General features: G+C 41.1%; 2 protein-coding genes across 2 annotated transcripts; both read left to right on the top strand.

The window, feature by feature from the left end:
- The first annotated feature begins 875 nt into the window (after positions 1–875).
- Positions 876–10339, top strand: LOC148727875 (uncharacterized). The gene is made up of 3 exons (XM_088762785.1): positions 876–1761; positions 2406–7608; positions 7694–10339. The coding sequence occupies exons 1-3, from the start codon at positions 963–965 to the stop codon at positions 7698–7700; spliced, it is 6009 nt and encodes a 2002-aa protein (XP_088618911.1). The 5' UTR covers positions 876–962; the 3' UTR covers positions 7701–10339.
- A 4940-nt stretch (positions 10340–15279) lies between these two features.
- Positions 15280–22482, top strand: LOC148727874 (uncharacterized). The gene is made up of 3 exons (XM_088724887.1): positions 15280–16242; positions 16657–19022; positions 20076–22482. Exons 1-3 carry the CDS (start codon positions 15462–15464, stop codon positions 21924–21926), a joined length of 4998 nt encoding a protein of 1665 aa, XP_088581013.1. The 5' UTR covers positions 15280–15461; the 3' UTR covers positions 21927–22482.
- Positions 22483–22551: the final 69 nt, after the last annotated feature.

The following is a 22551-nucleotide window of genomic DNA, read 5'->3' as shown; positions in this document are numbered from 1 at the left end:
CGACTACGAAAGATATGATATCTTCGAAAGATATCATATCTTTCGAAGTCTAAGCTAAACTCGAGTCAAGGGTTCCCAAGAATGGGTGAGACTGAGTCAGACTACGAAAGGCACATTACGGGATTTTTCCAAAGTCTTTAGCTTCCAATAATTTGTTGTGTTTGTTACTGCGTCATCACTTTCGGTTTCTTGAATTCCGGTCGACTTAAGGTGCAACACGAGAGTTTTAATATAGCCTCGGATACATCTAAAAAGAGGATGAGGGAGAATAGAGGGTTATCAGAGAAGAAATTGTAAGGTGTACATCTTCAATGTGATGTCAACTTAGACGACTTTCATTTCTGAATGTTTGGGGTTTAATAATTTATGTAAATTTGCGTGTAATAAAATTGCGCGGAATATTTTTATTTCCATTAATGTGCATTTGAATCATTAAGTGTGAACAAGGAGAGCATTGTTTAAAAACTCTATGATTTTGTAGGAAACTTTATTTCTGTCGTTTCTTTTATCTAATTTTACTTTTATTCTCCTTTTTTTTTTCTCTGTCGCCGCGCACAAAGCAGTTTAAAACAGTAAAAAAGAAAGCAGTTCGATTTTCGTCTTGGGTCATAGGTCTACGATGGTGATTTTGTTTAAAACGGCGAAGTGATAAGTCGCGCTTCATCACGCTCCGCTCGTGCACCAACTCATCCGCACCAAAATTGAATGATGACCTTCTCCTGTTGTAGCTGGGTTACTGTGTCATAAGTACGATACATCACTCTCTTGTGACGTAACTGACGCAACTTCCGTTTAGTTCGATCGCTCACGGTTAGTACTTTTCAGTAATCAGCGTTTTTGCAATGGAGTGTATTGAGTGTATTTAAGATGTTAACCTGAATAAATCGTCTCTCAAAATATCTCTGTTTAGGTTGTTAAGGATTGTAGCCAACTTGCTGCGATCTCAAAAGTCAGAGCCAAACATGTCACTGCAGCCCTTTAGTGACAAGCAGCTGAATTATTTCAAGTTTGCCTCCATCGTGTTGAATGAGTTCGCGAACGCTTTGCGTCGAACGTTCAAGTCCATGTGGGACAGCACCTTTGGGCATCGGCCCGGATATCAATTGTGGGATGACTCCACAGCAGTAAGGAACTTGTTTCTCGCTGAAGAGGGTGGCAAGTCCAAAGTTCCTACACACCTCTCCTATGAAGAATGGGACTGTACAGCCCTTTTTCAGACTACCACATATGCGAAGTCCTTCGCTATGCTGGACAGCACAGGCCATAAGAGGACCCTTGGTGAGTTGTACTTGAGTCACCTTAAAATACCTCATGGAAAATTTCATGTATGTGTGGTGAGTCCAAGTGGAAACCAAGCCGAGACGTTTACACTCGCGATTGATCAGCTTCGACTGTTAAGAAATGCACTTTGTCACTCACAAAAGTCGGAGATTGATAAACCAACATTTGATCGATACATGCAGCTGGCTAAAGAAGCATTCAAGGCTCTTGGTATCAAAACTGACCCAATTGATGTCATCGGTAGTTTGACAGAGTCCGACTTTCCCACAACAGCAGTTCGCAATCTGGAGCACGGTATCAATCAACAGCTTCGAGAGCAAATCAAATTTCTCGAAGGCGTGGGTTCAAGTAATGACGAATTAAAGGCGTTGACAAATGCAATAAAGGAAAAAGTTGAAGGTGGAGCAAGTAAGGAGGACCTTGCTTTATTAGAGAAGAAGATGGATGAATTGAAAGAACAAAATAATATAACCCAGAAAGGTACAATCTTAATACACTTGTGTCGCTACGTTAGATTTTTTAAAGAGTTTGTTGAAGAATCGACTTGATTTCTATCTTCACCGCTAAAATAGGGCAAAATGCGTAGTCATCATTTATTATTCATAACTGATAAAGCGGTAAATTCTAACGCCACCTCGCTTCATGAAGGGCCCTAAATTAGAGAAGAATGGACCAAAATTGACCTACTAGGCTTCGTGAAATTTACTTTACTGAGTTTTAAAAGTGCTAACTTCGAAATTAGTACACGGAATTTTGAAGATTAAAGATGTGTCTAGGATTTGTATCTAAAATGAAGGACATTACATGAAGTAAAAAAATTATCCTTTCGCGCCTGAAAGTTACGGAAACCAACCTTTTGTTGACCCGAGAGTATTGCATATATTTTAATTGTTTGAAACAGATTGCTGAGAGATAAAAAATGGTATGCGAGGCTCACTTTGTTGCGTCAGAGGCGTACGGCTCAGTTCCTGAGCAACTTTCAAAAAGCCCCACGACATTTCATGAATCATGTTGACAATTTAAGGTTTAATTACGTTATTTCGACATTATCATTCGATTTAAACGTCTTTAATATCATAACAGATTACTTACCATGATTGTCACTGTTCTTTGCCATTTGAAAGATTCAAAGGCACTGCTTCCGCCATCGTGTCTTCCTCCGATGGTTCCACACTTCACTGGCCGCCAAAGAGAATGTGAGGAAATCGTCGGTCACGTGGCTTCCACATCCACCCGAATCGTGTCGATATGGGGCTCGCCTGGTTTCGGAAAAACTTCCGTGGCAACTGCTGTGGGACATAAACTCCAGGATAAAGAATTTTCCGTCTACTTTTTCTCCTTACGAGGGCTAAACTCAAAATCTGATTTGATATCAAAGTTGGTTAGCTTTTTCAGGAGAGCTTCTACAGAAGATGAAATACCCCAGCGGCTACCAATCGACGAAGAACTTTTTCAAGTTCTCGCCAAGATGCCAGACAAGTTTGTGATGATTCTTGACAATGCCGATGAATTACTCGAAAGTGGAGCGCCAAACGTGAAAGAAGATTTCGTACAGTTTCTCAAAGACATTCTCAGTCGAACCAAGAAGGCAACTTTTGTCATCACCACAAGGGAATCTCTTGAATTTATTAATGTGCATTTTAAAGACCACCAGGCAGTGAGAATAGGGCCATTAGATGAGTCCTTCTCTCAAGCGTTAGTGAGTGAGTTACTTCCAAATGCTATTGCCGCATCTGATCGTGAAAAAATTGCAAAAATCTGTGGGCACGTACCTCTGGCCATTAAGCTATTGTGCTCCACCATTTCTAAAGATAGCACTCAACCGGGTCAGTTTCTTGAGGAGTGGAAGGAATCTGTAGAACATAACATTGTCGAACTGGTAGACAAACCAGACTATCCTAGCGATCTGAGATTAAAATTTCTATTTGAATCATCCTTTCTAAGACTTTCAGTACAAGAGAAAGAGGCAGTGGTTTCTTTGAGCATTCTATCGGAAGATTTTAACATCTCGGTTGCCGCAGCTGTTATGGGAGTTAAAACAAACCTCGAGGCAAAGAAGGTCTTATATAGGCTTCAGAGGAAATCACTTCTTGAATCTGGTTCCAAACCCGATTCATTTTCAATGCATAAATTGCTTCTGTCCTTTGTTAGAGAAAGAGGAGAAGATGAAATGAAAGAAACGATGCTGGATTCAAAAGCGCGCTTTTCTGAATTTTATGTTTCTCTTTTTGAGAAATTGAACAAACAGTTTTTGACAGGAGATTCAATGTCAGCATTTGTTGAGTTTTATGAAGAGAAGCAAAATATCATACAGAGTCTAACAGAAGGTTGCTCAGATCCCAAGACTTGTGACGCTGTGTTCGGTGTTTTGATAAAAGCAGAGATATTTCTAGATTCCCTGTTTTGGTGCGAGGGAAACCTCTTCTACGAGCTTTATGGATCAGCAATCAATCAGGCGAAAAAGCTTGGAGGAAGCGTTTTTTACAAACAGCTACTGGTTTCCCTGGCTTTTGGTCAAATGTATTGGGGCACAAAAGGAAGAACGATGGGGCTGCTTTCCGACGCCGTGGACGAGCAAATATCATGTTCATCCTTCTCAGTAGGAAAACTCTTGTGTTACAGAGGCATCTGTCAAGTGGCTTCTGAGCAAACAGAGGATGGAATTCGAAACTTAGAAAAAGCCTGTTCGTTGATGTCTGGCCTTGGCCACGCTGAACAGAGAATTCTCAGAGTAACTGCAATTCAAGTTCTTGCGATTTGTCATCGCTTTAAAAACCAATTTTCAGTCGCGTCGCAGTTTTATAACAAGGCGTTGCAAGAATGCAGAGCAGTGGGAGACACAAGTCTTCTTATCATTCCACCAATGGAAAACAAAGAGTTGAACATTGTCGATGAAGCAATTCGAAAGCCGAAGACAGATACTCTTAGTACTCTACCGCTTAGACTAGAAATTATCTGTGTAGTTCGCAAAGCAACTAACCATTTATTAGATGACTGTACCAAGCAATCAATGAAGAATGCTGTAATTCAAATGGTAGAAGAATTACAAAAGTCGATCTTTTTTAAATCATTTGGCCTTTGGAAATTGCGGCGCAATGTAAGACATGAAATGAGGGAAGTAGATCCTAAAAAAGCAACTGAATTGTCCGCTGCAAGCATCACTTATCATGAAATAGCAATTAAGGAATGTAAGAACTTGACTTCAAAAACTAACTCAAACCGAGATGACAATCTTGGGTTACACGTGCACCAAGAAGAACTTCTAAAGAGTTACTTGGAACATGGAAACACGCTGTGCGAAATGCAAAACTATTCCGAGGCTCAGTGCTTTTATCATCGTGCACTTGACATACGAGTCAAACTATTTGGAGAAGAACACCCAGACATAGCGCGGAGTTACGAATCACTCGGAGTGACACAGAACGAACTGGGTGACTTTGCTTCAGCACTTCAGTCCAAACAGCGTGCACTAGACGTCCGTGTTAAACTGTTTGGAGAAGAACACGCAGACACGGCTCAGAGCTACGAATCACTCGGAGTAACACAGCACAATCTGGGTGACTTTGCTTCAGCCCTTCAGTCAAAACAGCATGCACTTGACATCCGTGTTAAACTGTTTGGAGAAGAACACGCCGACACGGCTCAGAGCTACGAATCACTCGGAGCAACACAGCACCATTTGGGCGACTTTGCTTCAGCGCTTCAGTCCGTACAGCATGCACTTGACATCCGTTTTAAACTGTTTGGAGAAGTACACGCAGACACAGCGAGGAGTTACGAATCACTCGGAGCGACACAGCACAATCTGGGTGACTTTGCTTCAGCCCTTCAGTCAACACAGCATGCACTTGACATCCGTGTTAAACTGTTTGGAGAAGAACACGCCGACACGGCTCAGAGCTACGAATCACTCGGAGCAACACAGCACGATTTGGGCGACTTTGCTTCAGCGCTTCAGTCCGTACAGCATGCACTTGACATCCGTGTTAAACTGTTTGGAGAAGAACACGCAGACACAGCAAGGATCTACCACTTACTCGGAGTAACACAGCATGATTTGGGCGACTTTGCCTCAGCGCTTCACTCCAAACAGCATGCACTTGACATCCGTGTTAAAGTGTTGGGAGAAGAGCACCCGGACACGGCTCAGAGTTACGAATCACTTGGAGTAACACAGCACAAACTGGGCGACTTTGCTTCAGCACTTCAGTCCAAACAGCGTGCACTTGACATTTGTGTTAAACTGTTTGGAGAAGAACACGCGGACACAGCAAGGATCTACCACTCACTCGGAGTAATACAGCATGACGCGGGCGACTTTGCTTCTGCGCTTCATTCCAAACAGCATGCACTGGACATCCGTGTTAAACTGTTTGGAGAAGAACACGGCGACACGGCTCAGAGCTACGAATCACTCGGAGCAACACAGCACGATTTGGGCGACTTTGCTTCAGCGCTTCAGTCCGTACAGCATGCACTTGACATCCGTTTTAAACTGTTTGGAGAAGTACACGCAGACACAGCAAGGATCTACCACTCACTCGGAGTAATACAGCATGACGCGGGCGACTTTGACTCTGCGCTTCATTCCAAACAGCATGCACTGGACATCCGTGTTAAACTGTTTGGAGAAGAACACGGCGACACGGCTCAGAGCTACGAATCACTCGGAGCAACACAGCACGATTTGGGCGACTTTGCTTCAGCGCTTCAGTCCGTACAGCATGCACTTGACATCCGTTTTAAACTGTTTGGAGAAGTACACGCAGACACAGCGAGGATCTACCACTCACTCGGAGTAATACAGCATGACGCGGGCGACTTTGCTTCTGCGCTTCATTCCAAACAGCATGCACTGGACATCCGTGTTAAACTGTTTGGAGAAGAACACGGCGACACGGCTCAGAGTTACGAATCACTTGGAGTAACACAGCACAAACTGGGCGACTTTGCTTCAGCACTTCAGTCCAAACAGCGTGCACTTGACATCTGTGTTAAACTGTTTGGAGAAGAACACGCAGACACAGCAAGGATCTACCACTCACTCGGAGTAATACAGCATGACGCGGGCGACTTTGCTTCTGCGCTTCATTCCAAACAGCATGCACTGGACATCCGTGTTAAACTGTTTGGAGAAGAACACGCAGACACGGCTCAGAGTTACGAATCACTTGGAGTAACACAGCACAAACTGGGCGACTTTGCTTCAGCACTTCAGTCCAAACAGCGTGCACTTGACATCTGTGTTAAACTGTTTGGAGAAGTACACGCAGACACAGCAAGGATCTACCACTCACTCGGAGTAACACAGCATGACGCGGGCGACTTTGCTTCTGCGCTTCATTCCAAACAGCATGCACTGGACATCCGTGTTAAACTGTTTGGAGAAGAACACGGCGACACGGCTCAGAGTTACGAATCACTTGGAGTAACACAGCACAAACTGGGCGACTTTGCTTCAGCACTTCAGTCCAAACAGCGTGCACTTGACATCTGTGTTAAACTGTTTGGAGAAGAACACGCAGACACAGCAAGGATCTACCACTCACTCGGAGTAATACAGCATGACGCGGGCGACTTTGCTTCTGCGCTTCATTCCAAACAGCATGCACTGGACATCCGTGTTAAACTGTTTGGAGAAGAACACGCAGACACGGCTCAGAGTTACGAATCACTTGGAGTAACACAGCACAAACTGGGCGACTTTGCTTCAGCACTTCAGTCCAAACAGCGTGCACTTGACATCTGTGTTAAACTGTTTGGAGAAGTACACGCAGACACAGCAAGGATCTACCACTCACTCGGAGTAACACAGCATGACGCGGGCGACTTTGCTTCTGCGCTTCATTCCAAACAGCATGCACTGGACATCCGTGTTAAACTGTTTGGAGAAGAACACGGCGACACGGCTCAGAGCTACGAATCACTCGGAGCAACACAGCACGATTTGGGCGACTTTGCTTTAGCACTTCAGTCCAAACAACATGCACTTGACATCCGTACTAAACTTTTGGGAGAAGAACATGCAGACACGGTGAGGAGTTACGAGCCATTTGGAGTAACACAGTACAATTTTGGGAACTATGCTTCAGCGCTTTTGTGCAAACAGCATGCGCTTGACATCCGAACTAATATTTTCCATTGTCAGAGATCTCGGAAATTTTGCGTTGGCGGGAACGAGATGGTGGACAGAGTGAGCAGGAAACGAAAACAGATTGACTACAAGGCACTTCACGAGTCCTCTACAGCGGATATATATCAAGTGAATGGAAAGAAAAGATATCGGCCTAAATTAAAAGACTCCTCACGAAGCAGAAAAGCGGCAAAGTAAGTACTTAATGCCTCTTTTAAAGCTGCTCTTCTAAAGCTTGTGTTTGGCCAACTGTTTCATTTCTTATGTGTTTTCTCATAGGAGATAGAGTACCTTATCAAGTGGAAAGGACGGCCTACGTCGTCAAGTACCTGGGAGCCTGCCCTTCCTCTATCTAAAGAGCTCATCGGGTGAGAAGAATTATTACCATGTTAAAGAGATATCAAGTGAAATCCATAAGACTTCTAAGCGTTTTTAGTCATTCTTTTCCTTCAAATGCAAGAAAAAGCCAATACCTGACAAGGTAACTTACAATGGTGTGTCATTTTCTGATGATCGCGGGGCGGGCAGAAGCCTTTAATGACTTTTTCAAATCTATTCACAAGGATCATTCAAACTGTGTAATTGATCTGAACGCATTAATTCTTCCGGGCGTTACTGAACAATTATCTCATGTCACAGTGTCATTTGATAAAGGTGTGGTCATCCTTCGTTCATTGGACACTAAAAAGGCAATCGGATGTGATAAGCTGCCCACCATCGTGTTGAAAGAATGTGCTTACTCCCTTGCTCCATCTATAACGGCGATTATTAATTTTAGTTTAAACAAGGGCATTCAGTTATCAGGTTGGAAAAAAGCAAATGTTTCTCCAATTTTTGAAAAATGGAAAAGAGAGTTTGTTGATGACCCCCTACTCTCCTGGTGTTACTCCGGCACACCTAACTGGAAGGCGTCAAAGAGTGGTTATAAATGGAACTTTCAGTAATTGGACGGACGTTGGGTCAGGCGTACCCCAGGGGTCACTTCTAGGACCGATTCTCTTTTTATTATTTGTAAATGACATGCCAAATGTAATGAATAGTGCGACGCTGGCTATGTTTGCTGACGATTCTAAATGTTACAGGATATTAAATAATGATGCTGATTTTTGGAAATTGCAGTGGGATTTACTTTCGTTTACAACTTGGTCCTTGTCAAGTGAATTCTATTTTTAGCCCTCAAAGTGCAGTAATATGCGTATATCTAGGAAGCGTATCAGTCCATATCGTAGCTATAGTATCAATGGTATTGATGTGGAGGTTGTCTCGACTGAAAAAGATTTGGCGGTAGCGATCGTAAATGACACCTCTGGGAAGGAACATATACTCATGATAGTTGCTAAAGCAAATAGGTTAGTGGGCTTTATTAGAAGGAGCTCCACAGGAATTGTTGGCAGTGTTCCGCTGTTGCGTCTTTACTGTTCGTTAGTGCGTTTGCACTTTTGCTATTGCTCTCAGTTATAGGCACCTTAGTCTGTTATCAGCAATTTATTCTTAGTTAAAAATGTGCAAAGAAGAGCTACACGCTTTATACTAAAAAATAGTAATAAATTTTCTTACAAGGATCGCTGAATCAAACTGAAGTAGTTGCCGCTTAATTGCTAGCTTGAATATATCGACTTAGTTTACTTTTTTTAATGTTTTTATGGTCCTATTGATCTAATTCGTTTATTTAATTACTATTTTTCCCTTGTTGCGAGTCAGACGCGTCAAGCGTGCTCAGGGCTGAACTTAAAGATTAATAAAAATGATCGTACATCAACATTTTGGGATTTCTATTTTAATAGGATAGCAAACTTGTGGAACAATATACCTAATGGTATTTGGCTGAGTCTACTGACTCTTTTATTTCAAGAGACTTTTCAACGTTTTAAATGGCGATAACTTTCAGTACCTTTAAAAAAATTTGTCTTAAATGTCGTCGGGTTAATACCCTTGTTGGGTGCACTTGTTAAGCTGCCTATTACTAAATACTTAGTTAATATTTTAAGAGAGGGTTGGGTTGGAGCTTAAACCTAGTAGGGGACTTAGGTCCTGTTGTTTTTGCTCCGGTACTGCTTTGTACAAATCCTTAAATAAATAAATAAATGAATAAATACCGCAACAACATGCATATTTTTTTATTTTGCCAAAACGTATTGATACCTTCAAAAAGCTGAATTAAATATAGCGCCTTCAGAACAAGTCAGACTTTCCAGTTGACTTCCAATATTTATGATACCATGTTTTGTTAATAGAAATAATTTATAAAAAGCTGCAAAATTTATAAACCGTTTCAGTGTTAAGAATGTGTTCAATGGTTTGTTTTTGTTCTATTAAATCTGTTTCTCTGAATCTCTCCTTAACTTTATAAATAGCCTCCAAAACCCTCAGAAAGTGAAATAGCTCCTGTATCTGATGGCTTTTGTCTGGCTGTCAAGTCACTTTAAAATCAACTGCTGTCAAAGTGCAGCACACTTGCACATTTAAACTATACAACGATATTTTTTTAACAACAAAGGAATCTTATCAAAGGACTCTAAATACACCTTGCTTAGTTTCAAGAATTTTAACAATTACCTCTACCCTATCATTGGTATAGTTTGGATGCTCATGGCTAGAGAAAGGCTGTTTATTTTCCTTTAAAGATGAAAACTCATTTTAAAACTCACAAAGCATTTCATTGTGCAAGCAGGAAAATTTATTGAGGCATCAAAAATGCTCCATAAGATGGTATCTCTCACAATATGCATGTAAGTAAAGAATATTTATCCACCTGATTTTTGGCTCATTAACAATTTTTTTAGCAATGAAGCATTGATATTTGATTGATAGAGAGACATGTTAAGAAGGATATAACGTTTTTTAATTTTTACACTTAGATATATTGTAAGACATAATGCAGCGTAATTGTTATCAATAATAATAAATGATGTTTTTATATGAAAATAGATGTGCTTTCTTCCTTTATTTTGCCTTTATTTCCTAGCCAGGACTCCTGCTTCTCTTTCTAGCCTGCCTTGGATACGGTATCCTGTCTCTCAACTAACTCTGATCCATGATCTGGAAGCTGTGGCATTTGACAAAATCAATGGTGGACATTGTCATGCCGTATCTTTAATAATGGGTGTGCGTGTGGTATATTTACTGCCAAAGCAATTTGACAGATAGAAATCCTTTGTTTTTTCTGTACGATTAATGTGCATCTGTGAAAGAGATTTCCCATTCATAGCTTCTCTACATGTACCTTGAAATGATATCCGACAGTTTGATGACGTATGGGTGTGTCATATTTTATGCGAAGTAAGGTAATCTGCTTTTCTTAAATCAAATTTACAAGGGTGTAAATCTAGACTTTCTGTAAGGAGTACCGATTCCTCGATGTTACGACGCGCGTCTTATGCCAACCTTCGATGAGCAGTTCTGTCACACCTCTACTTTTTTCCGCAAGCTGTGAATTCTGCGCCTTCATCCATGGCGTATTTACCTGAATAAGCCAGGTTAAAAAGTTTGTTTTGGAAAAAAAAAATGGTAGCCCATCGTAAAGAAATTTTGCGCAAGACTAAAGTGGTTCTTCGACCTCCATGCACACCGGCTCACATTGGTCAATTTGCAGACGGATGTGCAAGCAGGGAAAAAGGACACAATTATGTTAAATTAAACAACATGCCATGGACATCCGTGTTGAACTGTTTGGGAAGGAACACCCAGAAACAGTTAAGAGTTACTATCAAGCACAATCAACCCGTCCTCAACCGCTTCTAGCTCTTAGCAACCATTTTGGTACTAACATTTTTATTTCTGTCAAACACTGTTTCCAAAATACCCTCCCTTCAGCAATGACATCTCGAATTCCCTGTGCGACCGAAATGGTTTTTTTTCTATTACTATTTCAAGTGATTTAACAAAGGGGAAAGCATTACGAAGTACGACGTTTTTGTAGGGGAACTTGATATTTGTTTTTCTGAGGCAGACGAAGATTCCTTGAATTCACTGCCTCATATCTTTGACTTGTATCGGTCAAAATCAAAACGTTTTCTGGAGTATATCGTTCCGAGGTAGAGAACTGATATAAGTTCTGTATGAAAGCGATCCTCGCAGTCTTAAACCCTACTTATGTAGTTGTGGAATTAAGGCTTCAAAACAATTAAGGCCCGCACGGGATTTGAACCCATGACCTCTGCGATACCGGTGTAATGCTCTGCCAAATGAGCTAACAAGCCAACTGGGAGCTGGTCATTATGTTGTTGACTTATATCACTTCGACGGGTTTAGCAAGAATCAAATGAATAACAACATATATTCACATTTCATTGATTGATATAAGTTTTTATTACCTCCATTTTGGAATCACTGGTGGTCCCTGTCATCTGATTGGCTCAAATTGGTGCGACTTATTCCCAAATTGCAGCATTTTTTGCTCTAAATTGCATCATTTTACGCTTGACCGAGTTTTTGACACATGACGTCAAAGTCTTTCTGTTATGCACAGAAAATACGATGTAAAAGCGTTTCATTCCGCTCTCTATTTAAAAACCGGCTTAGAACTGCATCAGTAAAATACTTGAATTGACCAAGTCCTATATTTGGGCGATTTCAAAATGGATGTAATAAAGTGGTAATTGAACCTCGTGTCGTGCAATTTCGGTCTGAAATCATACTTGTGATTTCAAATCGAACTCGCGCTGCGCGCTCGTGCGATTTTGAAATCACGCGTATGATTTCAGCCCAAATTGCACTCCACTCAGTTCAATTACCATTATTTATCAGATGCAAGTGGAAGAAAGTCCTTTAAACATACGGCCAGAGGTATTATTGATTGATTAGAGTTATCAGGATAAACTTGAGCTAAGGGGAAGTATTATAATGAATTCGAGTTAATGGGAAGTTCGAGTTAGTAGATAGTAAAGTACTGGAAAAATATGGTCAATGATCTTATTCGAGTTACTGGGGGATTTGAGTAAACGGCTGTCCTTACCGGATGTGAAAAGTTACCAAAAGAAAGGGAATTTCCCTTGATCTATGACAAAAACATTTGTCAAGAACAATAGATTACCTCGTTAAGAATAATGCGTAAGCAAACTTGAGTTGCATTCCCAACATTGAGAGCCAGTTCAGGATGAATTTTCTGGTTATGGTTGCGGGTTTCGTGACAAATTATTCACATAATCAGCCTCATCGCGCACCGCCTAGACTCTTAACTTGACAGCCGGTTTAAATTGAATTTCAGGGTAGGTAAATGTCAGTTTTCTATCTACTGACTAAACAAGACTAACCGCCATTTAAGGAAGGTCTATGATAATTTGGTTTGTTACTGAAACAGCATCTTTGCTAAACACTACAAGAAATATCAGTACATTATGTACTCGTCTGATCGATGATCGGCCTTCTTAGTCGCTAGGACCTGAGATGTTATTTGCTTATCTAAAGCCTTTAGCTGCCAACAATTTGTTGTATTTATTACTGCGTCATCACTTTTGATTTCTTGAATTCCAACATACTCTCAACCACATAAGTATCAAAATGGCTTGGGGTATATCTAAGAAGACGATAAATGGAAATATGGTGTCCGTTAGTGAAAAAAAAAAAAAAAAAAAAAAAGCGAAGTGCACACCTTCAGTATTTGATGTCAATACAAAAGAGTTTCATCCCTGAATACTGGGAGTGTTAAAGTTAATTTATGTAGATTTTGTCGCAAAGCCATTTTCCGCTTCGATTTTTTCGGGATTAATGGCAACCATTGTGCGTGCGTAACACGTATTATTATTATCAGCAGTAAAAACTATCTGTATGGCATACAGTTAAGAGGAACACCGGGCGCCAAGGCGTAGCCTGTGCTCCGGCTAGTGATACTAGAATTAAAAGGTAATGTCCGATTAAAAAGTAAGGTTAAAATATGTATATGTATATATATATAATAAACTAAACCAAATTACGCTAAAACATGCTAAATGTTCAAAGTTCTAGAGCAGGAGACAAACCGAAGCACGGGTAATACGATGTCTAATGTATCGCAACCTTAAGAGTACGTGCAATGTTCGGTATGACGGATAGGCACGCCCTTTACATCTTCTTGAGGACATCTCTGTGACGCCTCTCAACTAACTCCTTCAACGCTACCTCCACTTCTGTTGATCAGAAGTAATAATTATAATAATAATAATAATAATAATAATAATTTTCTTATTATTTTTTTATCATTGCAATCGTCTAGCGTTCACGAAGGGAATGTTCCAAGAGAACTATACGATTTTCGTCTGTTTTCAAGGTCTTCTAGTTCAGTTTGCCTCATGTACATCACCTGAGATTGGAAATTGCGTACTAACGAGTAATTTAAATAGTCATCTGAATAGAAGGGAAATTACCCTCGCAAGGGCGCATCTGTTTCCAATATCACTAGAGTCTGACTCTTTTTTTGACTGATGATGTATAAGTTAATTTGAGCTACTTTTCTAACATTGACAGCCAGTTTAAGGATGAATTTGAAGTTCAAGTTATCCACTTTGTGCATGATTTATAGACCCTGAGATAATCAGCCTCATTGAGGTAGGTCAGTACTTTAGTAGATAACTGTTTTCCATCAACTTAGCTTAACTACAAGACTAACCCCATGTCGATGAAGTACATCTTGCTGTTTTCTGATCGATGTTCATTTGTGATTCACTGGATGCTGGAATAAACTTTGTGTTCCAACAGTCATAACAGAATAAAAGGAGGAGGAAATATTTAAACCATATACCACGACACTATCAGTCATTTTTAAACTTTTCGCATAGTTACCGAAATATCTTTCGAAGTTTCTGCTAAACTGAAGTCAGGTGGTCCCAAGAATTTGCAAGACTGACTACGCAAAGCACATTACGGGATTTTTCCAAAGTCCTTAGCTCCCAAGAATTTGTTGTGTTTGTTATTATATTTCGATTTCTTAAAACTCCGACATACGGTGCAACACGAGAGTTTCAATATAGCCTTAGATACATCTAAAAGGAGGATGAAGAAAATACAGGGTTAAAAAGAGAAGAAAATGTGAGGTGTACATCTTCAATGTGATGTTAACTTAGATGAGTTTCATTTCTGAATATTGGCGGTGTTAAAGTTACTATATGTAAATTTTGCGTGATCCGAGGACTATTTTTTTATTTATGTCATTTCTTTTAATTTTTTTAAAATTTTTTTTCTCTTTTTTTTCACGGTCGTCGCACACAAAGCAGTTTGAAATAGCCAAATGGAAAGAAGGTCTATTTTTGTCTTGGTTCACGGGTTTCCGACAGTGATTTTGTTTAAAACGCTCTAACGAGAAGTCGCGCGTGAAGTCCTTTGGTTCATCACGCTCCGCGCGTGCACCATCTCTCCCAATCCTGCACCAAAATTGAACGCTAGCCACCTCCTGTTGTAGCTGGGTTACTGTGTCATAAGTGGGATGCATTACTCACTTGATAGCAAAAATTATTACACCTATAAAACACATTTTCAACGGATGAACCCTTAAAGTTTTTATCACTAGTGTTCCTGCATTTATATAGAGGCCTTAATCATTGCGCCGATCAATTCGGAGCTTCAATTACCCCCCGTCCAACTTCTTTGTCCGGGAGGAGGAATTTGAACCTTGTCCGGGTGAGGAGTTTGAATCAGAAGGGTCAAAAATTTTTTTTTCAATGAATAGTAACTCACGGTCGCTGATCTGCCTTTTACAAAAGTGTGACCATCAAATGCGACACTTGGGTGGGGGTATTGAAACACAATTTTGGCCGCGGGGGAGGGAAGAAAGCTGGAATTCAAACGAATAAATCTTCAAAAGTTCGAAGTCAGGAGGTTTCCAAGTGGGGAGAATGTTAAAGCTTCCAATTGATCGACGCATAATTGTGGTTAGCGGCATGTACTTGCATACTCATGAGTCTGCTAGGTCCGATTCCTAATGGCTGGTGCTTTTGTAGGTGTCAACGTTTTTGTAATTGAGTGTTTTGAAGTGTATTGGACATGTTCCACCGAATAAATCATCCCTAAAAAAATTTTTTTAGGTTGTTGAAGACATTGTAGCCAACCGTTGCGATCTCAAAAGTCAGAGCCAAACATGTCACTGCAGCCCTTTAGTGACAAGCAGCTGAATTATTTCAAGTTTGCCTCCATCGTGTTTAATGAGTTCGCGAACGCTTTGCGTCAAACGTTCAAGTCCATGTGGGACAACACCTTTAGGTATCGGCCCGGATATCAATCATGGGATGACTCCACAGCAGTAAGGAACTCGTTTCTCACCGAGGAGGGTGGTAAAACCAAAGTTCCCACACACCTTTCCTATAAAGAATGGGACTGTACCGCCCTTTTTCAGGCCACCATATATGCGAAGTCCTTCTCTATGCCAGGCAGTACAGGTCATAAGAAGACCCTTGGTGAGTTGTACTTGAAGCACCGTAAAATACCTCATGGAAACTTTCATGCGTCTGTGGTTAGTGCAAGTGGAGACCAGAAAGAAACGTTTGCACTCGCGATTGATCAGCTTCGATTATTAAGAAATTCGCTTTGTCACTCAGAAAAGTCAGGGATTGATAAACCAACTAATGAACAATACGTGCAGCTGACTAAAGAAGCATTCAAAGCTCTTGGTGTCAAGACTGACCCAATTGATGCCGTTGCTGGTTTGACAGAGTCCGACTTTCCCACGAAAGAGGTTCGCAATTTGGAGCACGGTATCAATCAGGAGCTTCAAGCGCTAAACGACTTTCTCAAAGGCGAGAGTATCAACGAATTAATAGCAGTGAAGGAAAAAGTTGACGGTAGAGCAAGTAAGGAAGACATTGCTTTGTTGGAGCAAAAAATAGATGACTTAACACTAGAAATTACTCAGAACCAGAGAGGTATGAAATTACAGCTCTTCTGTGGCTATATTAGAAATTTAAGACAGTTTACTACATAACATACTTTATTTCTATCTCCCCAGCTAAAAGATACAGGCAGAAATCGCTTCTTAGCCTTTTTCGAGACTAAAATAGGTAACTTAGCCGTTAGAGAACTGTCCCCTTAAATAGACCAATAGTTCAACTATTAGATCCGCCATTTTGTGAAAAATTAACAATTTAATAACCTTGTCGCACACGCAATTCTCGACGAGCAATTCACAAACAGCTGCCGCTCCGGTAGTCGCGAAAAAGATCATTATGCATGCATTTGATCTATCATGTTGACAATTTCAGATTGGCATTTGATTTACAGTCCTTTATTATTAAACAGACTACTCATCATGATTGTCACTGTTCTTTGCCATTTTAAAGATTCAACAGTATTACTTCCGCCATCATGTCTTCCTCCGATGGTTCCACACTTCGCCGGCCGCCAAAGAGAATGTGAAGAGATCATCGGTCACCTGAGTTCCACATCCACTCGAATCGTGTCGATATTGGGCTCATCCGGATTTGGAAAAACTTCTGTGGCAACTGCTGTGGGACATAAACTCCAGGCTAACGAATCACCCGTCTACTTCTTCTCCTTACGTGGGCTAAACTCCAAAACTGATCTAATATCAAAGCTTTTTAGCTTTTTCAGAAGAACTACGAGAGATGACCTACCTCAGCAGCTACCGATAGACGAAGATCTTTTCAAAGTTCTCACTGAGATTTCGGATGAGTTTGTGATGATTCTTGACAATGCTGATGACTTACTCGAAAGTGGAACACCGAACGTGAAGGAAAATTTTATACAGTTTCTTCAAGACATTGTTAGTCGATCCAAGAAGGCAACTATTGTTATTACCACGAGGGAATCGGTTGAATTTATGAACGTGCATTTTGAAGGCCATCATGCAGTAAGAATAGGGTCATTAGATGAGTCCTTCTCTCAAGCGTTAGTGAGCGAGTTACTTTCAAACGCTATTACCACATCTGATCGTGAAGAAATTGCAAAAATCTGCGGGCGTGTACCTCTGGCCATTAAGCTGTTGTGCTCAACCATTTCTGAAGACAACACTCAACCGAGTCAGTTTCTAGAGGAGTGGAAAGAATCTGTAGAAAAAAACACTGTGGATCTGTTGGATAATCCAGACTATCCGAGCAATCTGAGATTAAAATTTTTATTCAAATCGTCTTTTGTAAGACTTTCAGCGCAGGAGAAAGAGGCGCTGGTGTCTGTGAGTATTCTATCAGAGGATTTTAACCTCTCGGTAGCTGCAGCTGTCATGGGTATTCAAACAAGTCTCGAGGCCAAGAAGATCTTGCACAGGCTTCGGAGGAAATCGCTTCTCGACTCTGGTTCCAAACCTAATTCATTTTCGATGCATAAATTGCTTCTTTCCTTTGTTAGAGAAAGAGGAGAAGATGAAATGATAGAAACGATGCTGAATTCAAAAGTGCGCTTTTCTACATTTTACGTTTCCCTGTTTGAGAAGTTGAACGAACAGTTCTTGACAGGACAGTCAATGTCAGCATTTGTTGAGTTCTATGAAGAGAAGCAAAATATAATTCAAAGTCTAACAGAAAGTTGTTCAGATCCTAAGACATGTGACGCTGCTTTTGGTGTTTTGATAAAAGCAGAGATATTTCTAGATTCCCTTTTCTGGTGCGATGGAGAAGTCGTGGACAAAATTTACGAATCAGCAATCGATGTGGCAAAGAAGCTTGGAAAAAGCGTTGTTTACAAACAGCTACTGGTTTCCATGGCTTTTGGTGAAGTGTGCTGGGGCACAAAAGGAAGAACGATGAAGCTGCTACCGGGAGTTGGGGACGAGCAAATGTCATGTTCATCTCTCTCGGCAGAGTATAAAGGAAAACTCTTTTGTTACAGAGGCATCTGTCAAGTGTCTTCTAAGAAAACAGAGGAAGGAATACGAAGCTTAGAAGAAGCTCTTTCGTTGATGTCTGGCAATGCTGAAGAGAGAATTCTCCTAGCAACTGTATTTCAGGTTCTTGCCATTTGTCATCGCTTCAAAAAACAATATTCAATTGCATCACAGTTTTATAAGAAGGCGCTGCAAGAATGTAGAGCATTTGTAGACACGAGTCTTCTTATCATTCCTCCAATGGAAAACAAAGAAGAAGTTAAGATTGTCGAAGAAGAAATTCAAACACGAAAACTAGATACTCATATTACTCAACCGCTTAGATTAGAAATAATTTGTGTTGTTGGCACAGCGACCAATCATTTTTTTGATAAATATACCGAGAACTCAATGACCAATTCTGTGATCCAAATAGCAACAGAATTACAGAAACCGACATTACAGAGATCACACGGCCTTTGGATATTTCAGCGCAACGTCAGAACTACACTAAAGGGTGTGTTCAATCATCCCAAGGAAGCAACTAAATTGTCTGCTGCAAACATCAGTTATCATGAGATGGCCATTACGGAATATAAAAACATGTCATTAGAGACTCACTCGAAACTTGATGAGAATCTTGGGTTACACGTGCATCAAGAAGAGCTTCTAAAATGTTACTTGGACCATGGAAATTATCTGTGCACGATGCGGAAATATTCTGAGGCCCAGAGATTTTATAATCATGCGCTTAAAATGCAAGTTAAACTGTTGGGAGAAGAGCACCCAGACACAGTTCAGGGTTACAATTCACTCGGAGAAACTCAGCACAAGCTTGGCGACTTTGCTTCAGCACTTCAGTCCAAACAGCGCGGACTTGACATCCTTCTTTTCCTTCTTTTCCTTTCATAGGAAAAACCTATGAAGAAGTCGAATCTACTCTAGTGACTCAGGGTCAACAAGCACTGTTATGGTATAGGGACAACTTCCTCTTGGCAAATCCAGATAAGTTTCAGTCTCTTACGATTAACCCAAGAAACATAGATGCAGATAAGAAGGGCAGCGTTCTCACCATCGCCAATGACGTGATCAGGAAAACTGAAGAAATCAAGCTATTAGGAGTAAATATAGACAAGAACCTTAACTTTACACAACACATTAGCGAAATATGCACTAAAGCCAGCCAGAAAGTAGGAGTCCTCATGCGCTTGCGTAACCTAATACCATGCCAAGCTAAGCTCATACTGTATAAAACAGCTATAATGCCACATTTAACATACTGTCATTTAGTCTGGAACTTTTCTAAATCTTCAGATGGGCGCAAAATCGAACGCATCCAAGAGCGAGCCCTGCGTGCGGTCTTCAAAACAACAACAGAGACATATGAGGAACTTCTTAAGCGTGCTAAGTTACCTACGCTTCATAATAGACGCTTACAGGACATAGCAACACTAATGTATAAAGTAAAGAACGATCTAGTACCCAGCTACATATCTGAGATATTTACTCGAAAGGGTACTCGTTATAACCTTAGGAATAGTGACTTTGAAATACCACGATTTAACACTATACGCTATGGTAAACACACACTAAGGTATCAAGGACCATATATTTGGTCCAAATTAGAAAATGGTATGCGTGAACTACCAAGCCTTAGTATCTTTAAAACTAGAATCCGTAGAGTTGACCTGGTCAGCCTAGTGGAAGACAGTGGCAACTGCTGCAATCTTTGCAGCACGTGATTTTTTTTTTAATTATCTGCATGGTACAAGTATTTTTATGTTATCTGAACACTGTTGATATTTCTAAATATTTTAAAATTTTAATGCATAGTTTATCGGCTGTATTGTTACTTATTATGATACTGTACATAGTTTTTTTTATTAATTTAGTATGTAGGTGTCCCCAATTAGCTCTATGAGCTAAATACATTGACACGGTAATAAAGATTTTATTATTATTATTATTATTCTTAAACTGTTTGGAGAGGAACACCCACGCACAGCAAGGAGTTACGAATCCCTCGCTGCAACACAGCAGGAGCTGGGCGACTTTGCTTCAGCACTTCAGTCCAAAAAGCGCGGACTTGCCATCCGAGTTAAACTGTTTGGAGAAGAACACCCAGACACAGCTGAGAGTTACGAATCCCTCGCCGCAACACAGCACGAGTTGGGCGAATTTGCTTCAGCGCTTCGATCAACACAGCGTGGACTTGACATCCGAGTTAAACTGTTTGGAGAAGAACACCCAGACACAGCTGAGAGTTACGAATCACTCGCAGCAACACAAGTCGAGTTGGGTGATTTAGCTCCAGCGCTTCAGTCAATGCAGCGCGGACTTGACATTCGAGTTGAACTGTTTGGAGAAGAACACTCAGATACAGCAAGGAGTTACGAATCACTCGGAGTAACTCAGCACAAGCTAGGCGACTTCGTTTCAGCACTTCAGTCCAAGCAGCGGGGACTTGACATCCGAGTTAAACTGTTTGGAGAAGAATACCCAGACACAGCGAAGAGTTACGAATCCCTCGCTGCATCACAGCACGAGCTGGGCGACTTTCCTTCAGCACTTCAGTCAACACAGCGGGGACTTGACATCCGAGTTAAACTGTTTGGAGAAGAACACCCAGACACAGCGAGGAGTTACGAATCCCTCGGAGTAACACAGCACGAGTTGGGTGACTTTGCTTCAGCGCTTCAGTCCAAACAGCGCGGACTTGACATTCGAGTTAAATTGTTTGGAGAAGAACATCCAGACACAGCGAGGAGTTACAAATCACTCGGAGTAACACAGCACGAGTTGGGCGACTTTGTTTCAGCGCTTCAGTCCAAAAAGCGCGAACTTGACATCCGAGTTAATCTATCTGGAGAAAAACACCCAGACACAGCGAGGAGTTACGAGTCACTCGGAGTAACACAACACGAGTTGTGCAACTTTGCTCCAGCGCTTCGGTCCAAACAACGCGGACTTGACATCCGAGTTAAAATGCTTGGAGAAGACCACCCAGACACAGCGAGGAGTTACCTTTCACTTGGAGTAACACAGCACAAGCTTTGCGACTTTGTTTCAGCCCTTCAATCCAAACAGCGCGGACTTGACATCCAAGTTAAACTGTTTGGAGAAGAATACCCAGACACAGCGAGGAGTTACGAATCCCTCGGAATAACACAGCACGCGTTGGGTGACTTTCGTTCAGCGCTTCAATCAACACAGCGTGGACTTGACATCCGAGTTAAACTGTTTGGGGAAGAACACCCAGACACAGCAAGGAGTTACGAATCACTCGGAGTAACACAGCATAGACTGGGCGACTTTGCCTCAGCGCTTCAGTCCAAACAGAGAGGACTTGACATCCGAGTTAAGCTGTTTGGAGAAGAACACCCAGACACAGCGAGGAGTTACGAATCCCTCGGAATAACACAACACGAGTTGGGAGACTTTGCTTTAGCGCTTCAGTCCAAACAGCGCGAACTTGACATTCGAGTTAAACTGTTTGGAGAAGAACATCCAGACACAGCGAGGAGTTACGAATCACTCGGAGTAACACAGCACTCGTTGGGCAACTTTGCTTCAGCGCTTCAGTCCAAACAGCGGGGACTTAACATCCGAGTTAAACTGTTTGGGGATCAAGAACACCCAGACACAGCTCAGAGTTACGAATCACTCGGAATAACACAGCACGAGTTGGGCGACTGTGGTTCAGCGTTTTCATTAACACAGCTTGGACTTGACATCCTCAAATCAAAATTTTGGCTCATCTTCGGTGTAAAAACCTGTGAAGCTCACGAGTGACGTGAAACAAAGACAACAAAACATTATAAACAATAGCGTACAGCAAAACAATACCTTATGAAACAAAGAAAACCTTGTCAGGTTTTTACACCGAGGATGACCCAAAATTTTGCAATTTTTTCTCCACTTCAAATATTTATTTATAAGGGATAACTTGAAGGTTGCTTTAGGAGTATTGCGAAAGCTGTGAGTTAAAAAGTTTTCAAAATGTGCCGGAAAAGTTAAAAGTTAATTGATTGGTTTAGAAGACATTCTTTTGACTTTTGGCATGACAAAAAAGTGATAATTTGTGGATCCAATCAGGATTTGTCATTTATATTGATCTTGTCTTGCGCAACGATCTTCTTCTGTAGCGAAGATAGTCGCTTAATTTCATGGGGTTGATTGTATGTCTTACAAACTGGTCAGTCAGTCACTCAGTCGGTCATTTCAGGTAATTTGGTTTTATTGAGTTGATAGGTCAATTTGTCACCATAAAGGGTTTCAAAGCTGACGTTTCGAGCGTCAGCCAAAGCGAATGTCGCTCAGTCAGTCAGAGTCGATCGGTCAGTCAGTCAGTCGGTCAGTCAGTCAGTCCGTCCGCCCGTCATTCAGTTAGTCAGTAAGCCCGTCACTCAATCAGTTT

Source organism: Stylophora pistillata, chromosome 6 (genome assembly GCF_964205215.1).
Source record: "Stylophora pistillata chromosome 6, jaStyPist1.2, whole genome shotgun sequence".
Classification (NCBI taxonomy): Eukaryota; Metazoa; Cnidaria; class Anthozoa; order Scleractinia; family Pocilloporidae; genus Stylophora; species Stylophora pistillata.
Note: the sequence above shows the minus strand (reverse complement) of the source record. Positions and strands in the feature narration are given on the sequence as shown.

Excerpts from the sequence above, each read along its gene's own strand:
- LOC148727875 (XM_088762785.1), top strand. The coding sequence starts at position 963 with ATGTCACTGCAGCCCTTTAGTGACAAGCAGCTGAATTATTTCAAGTTT. Across the intron at positions 1,762-2,405 it reads AAATAATATAACCCAGAAAG|ATTCAAAGGCACTGCTTCCG; the intron begins GTACAATCTTAA and ends GCCATTTGAAAG.
- LOC148727874 (XM_088724887.1), top strand. The coding sequence starts at position 15,462 with ATGTCACTGCAGCCCTTTAGTGACAAGCAGCTGAATTATTTCAAGTTT. Across the intron at positions 16,243-16,656 it reads AATTACTCAGAACCAGAGAG|ATTCAACAGTATTACTTCCG; the intron begins GTATGAAATTAC and ends GCCATTTTAAAG. Across the intron at positions 19,023-20,075 it reads AGCGCGGACTTGACATCCTT|AATAAAGATTTTATTATTAT; the intron begins CTTTTCCTTCTT and ends CATTGACACGGT.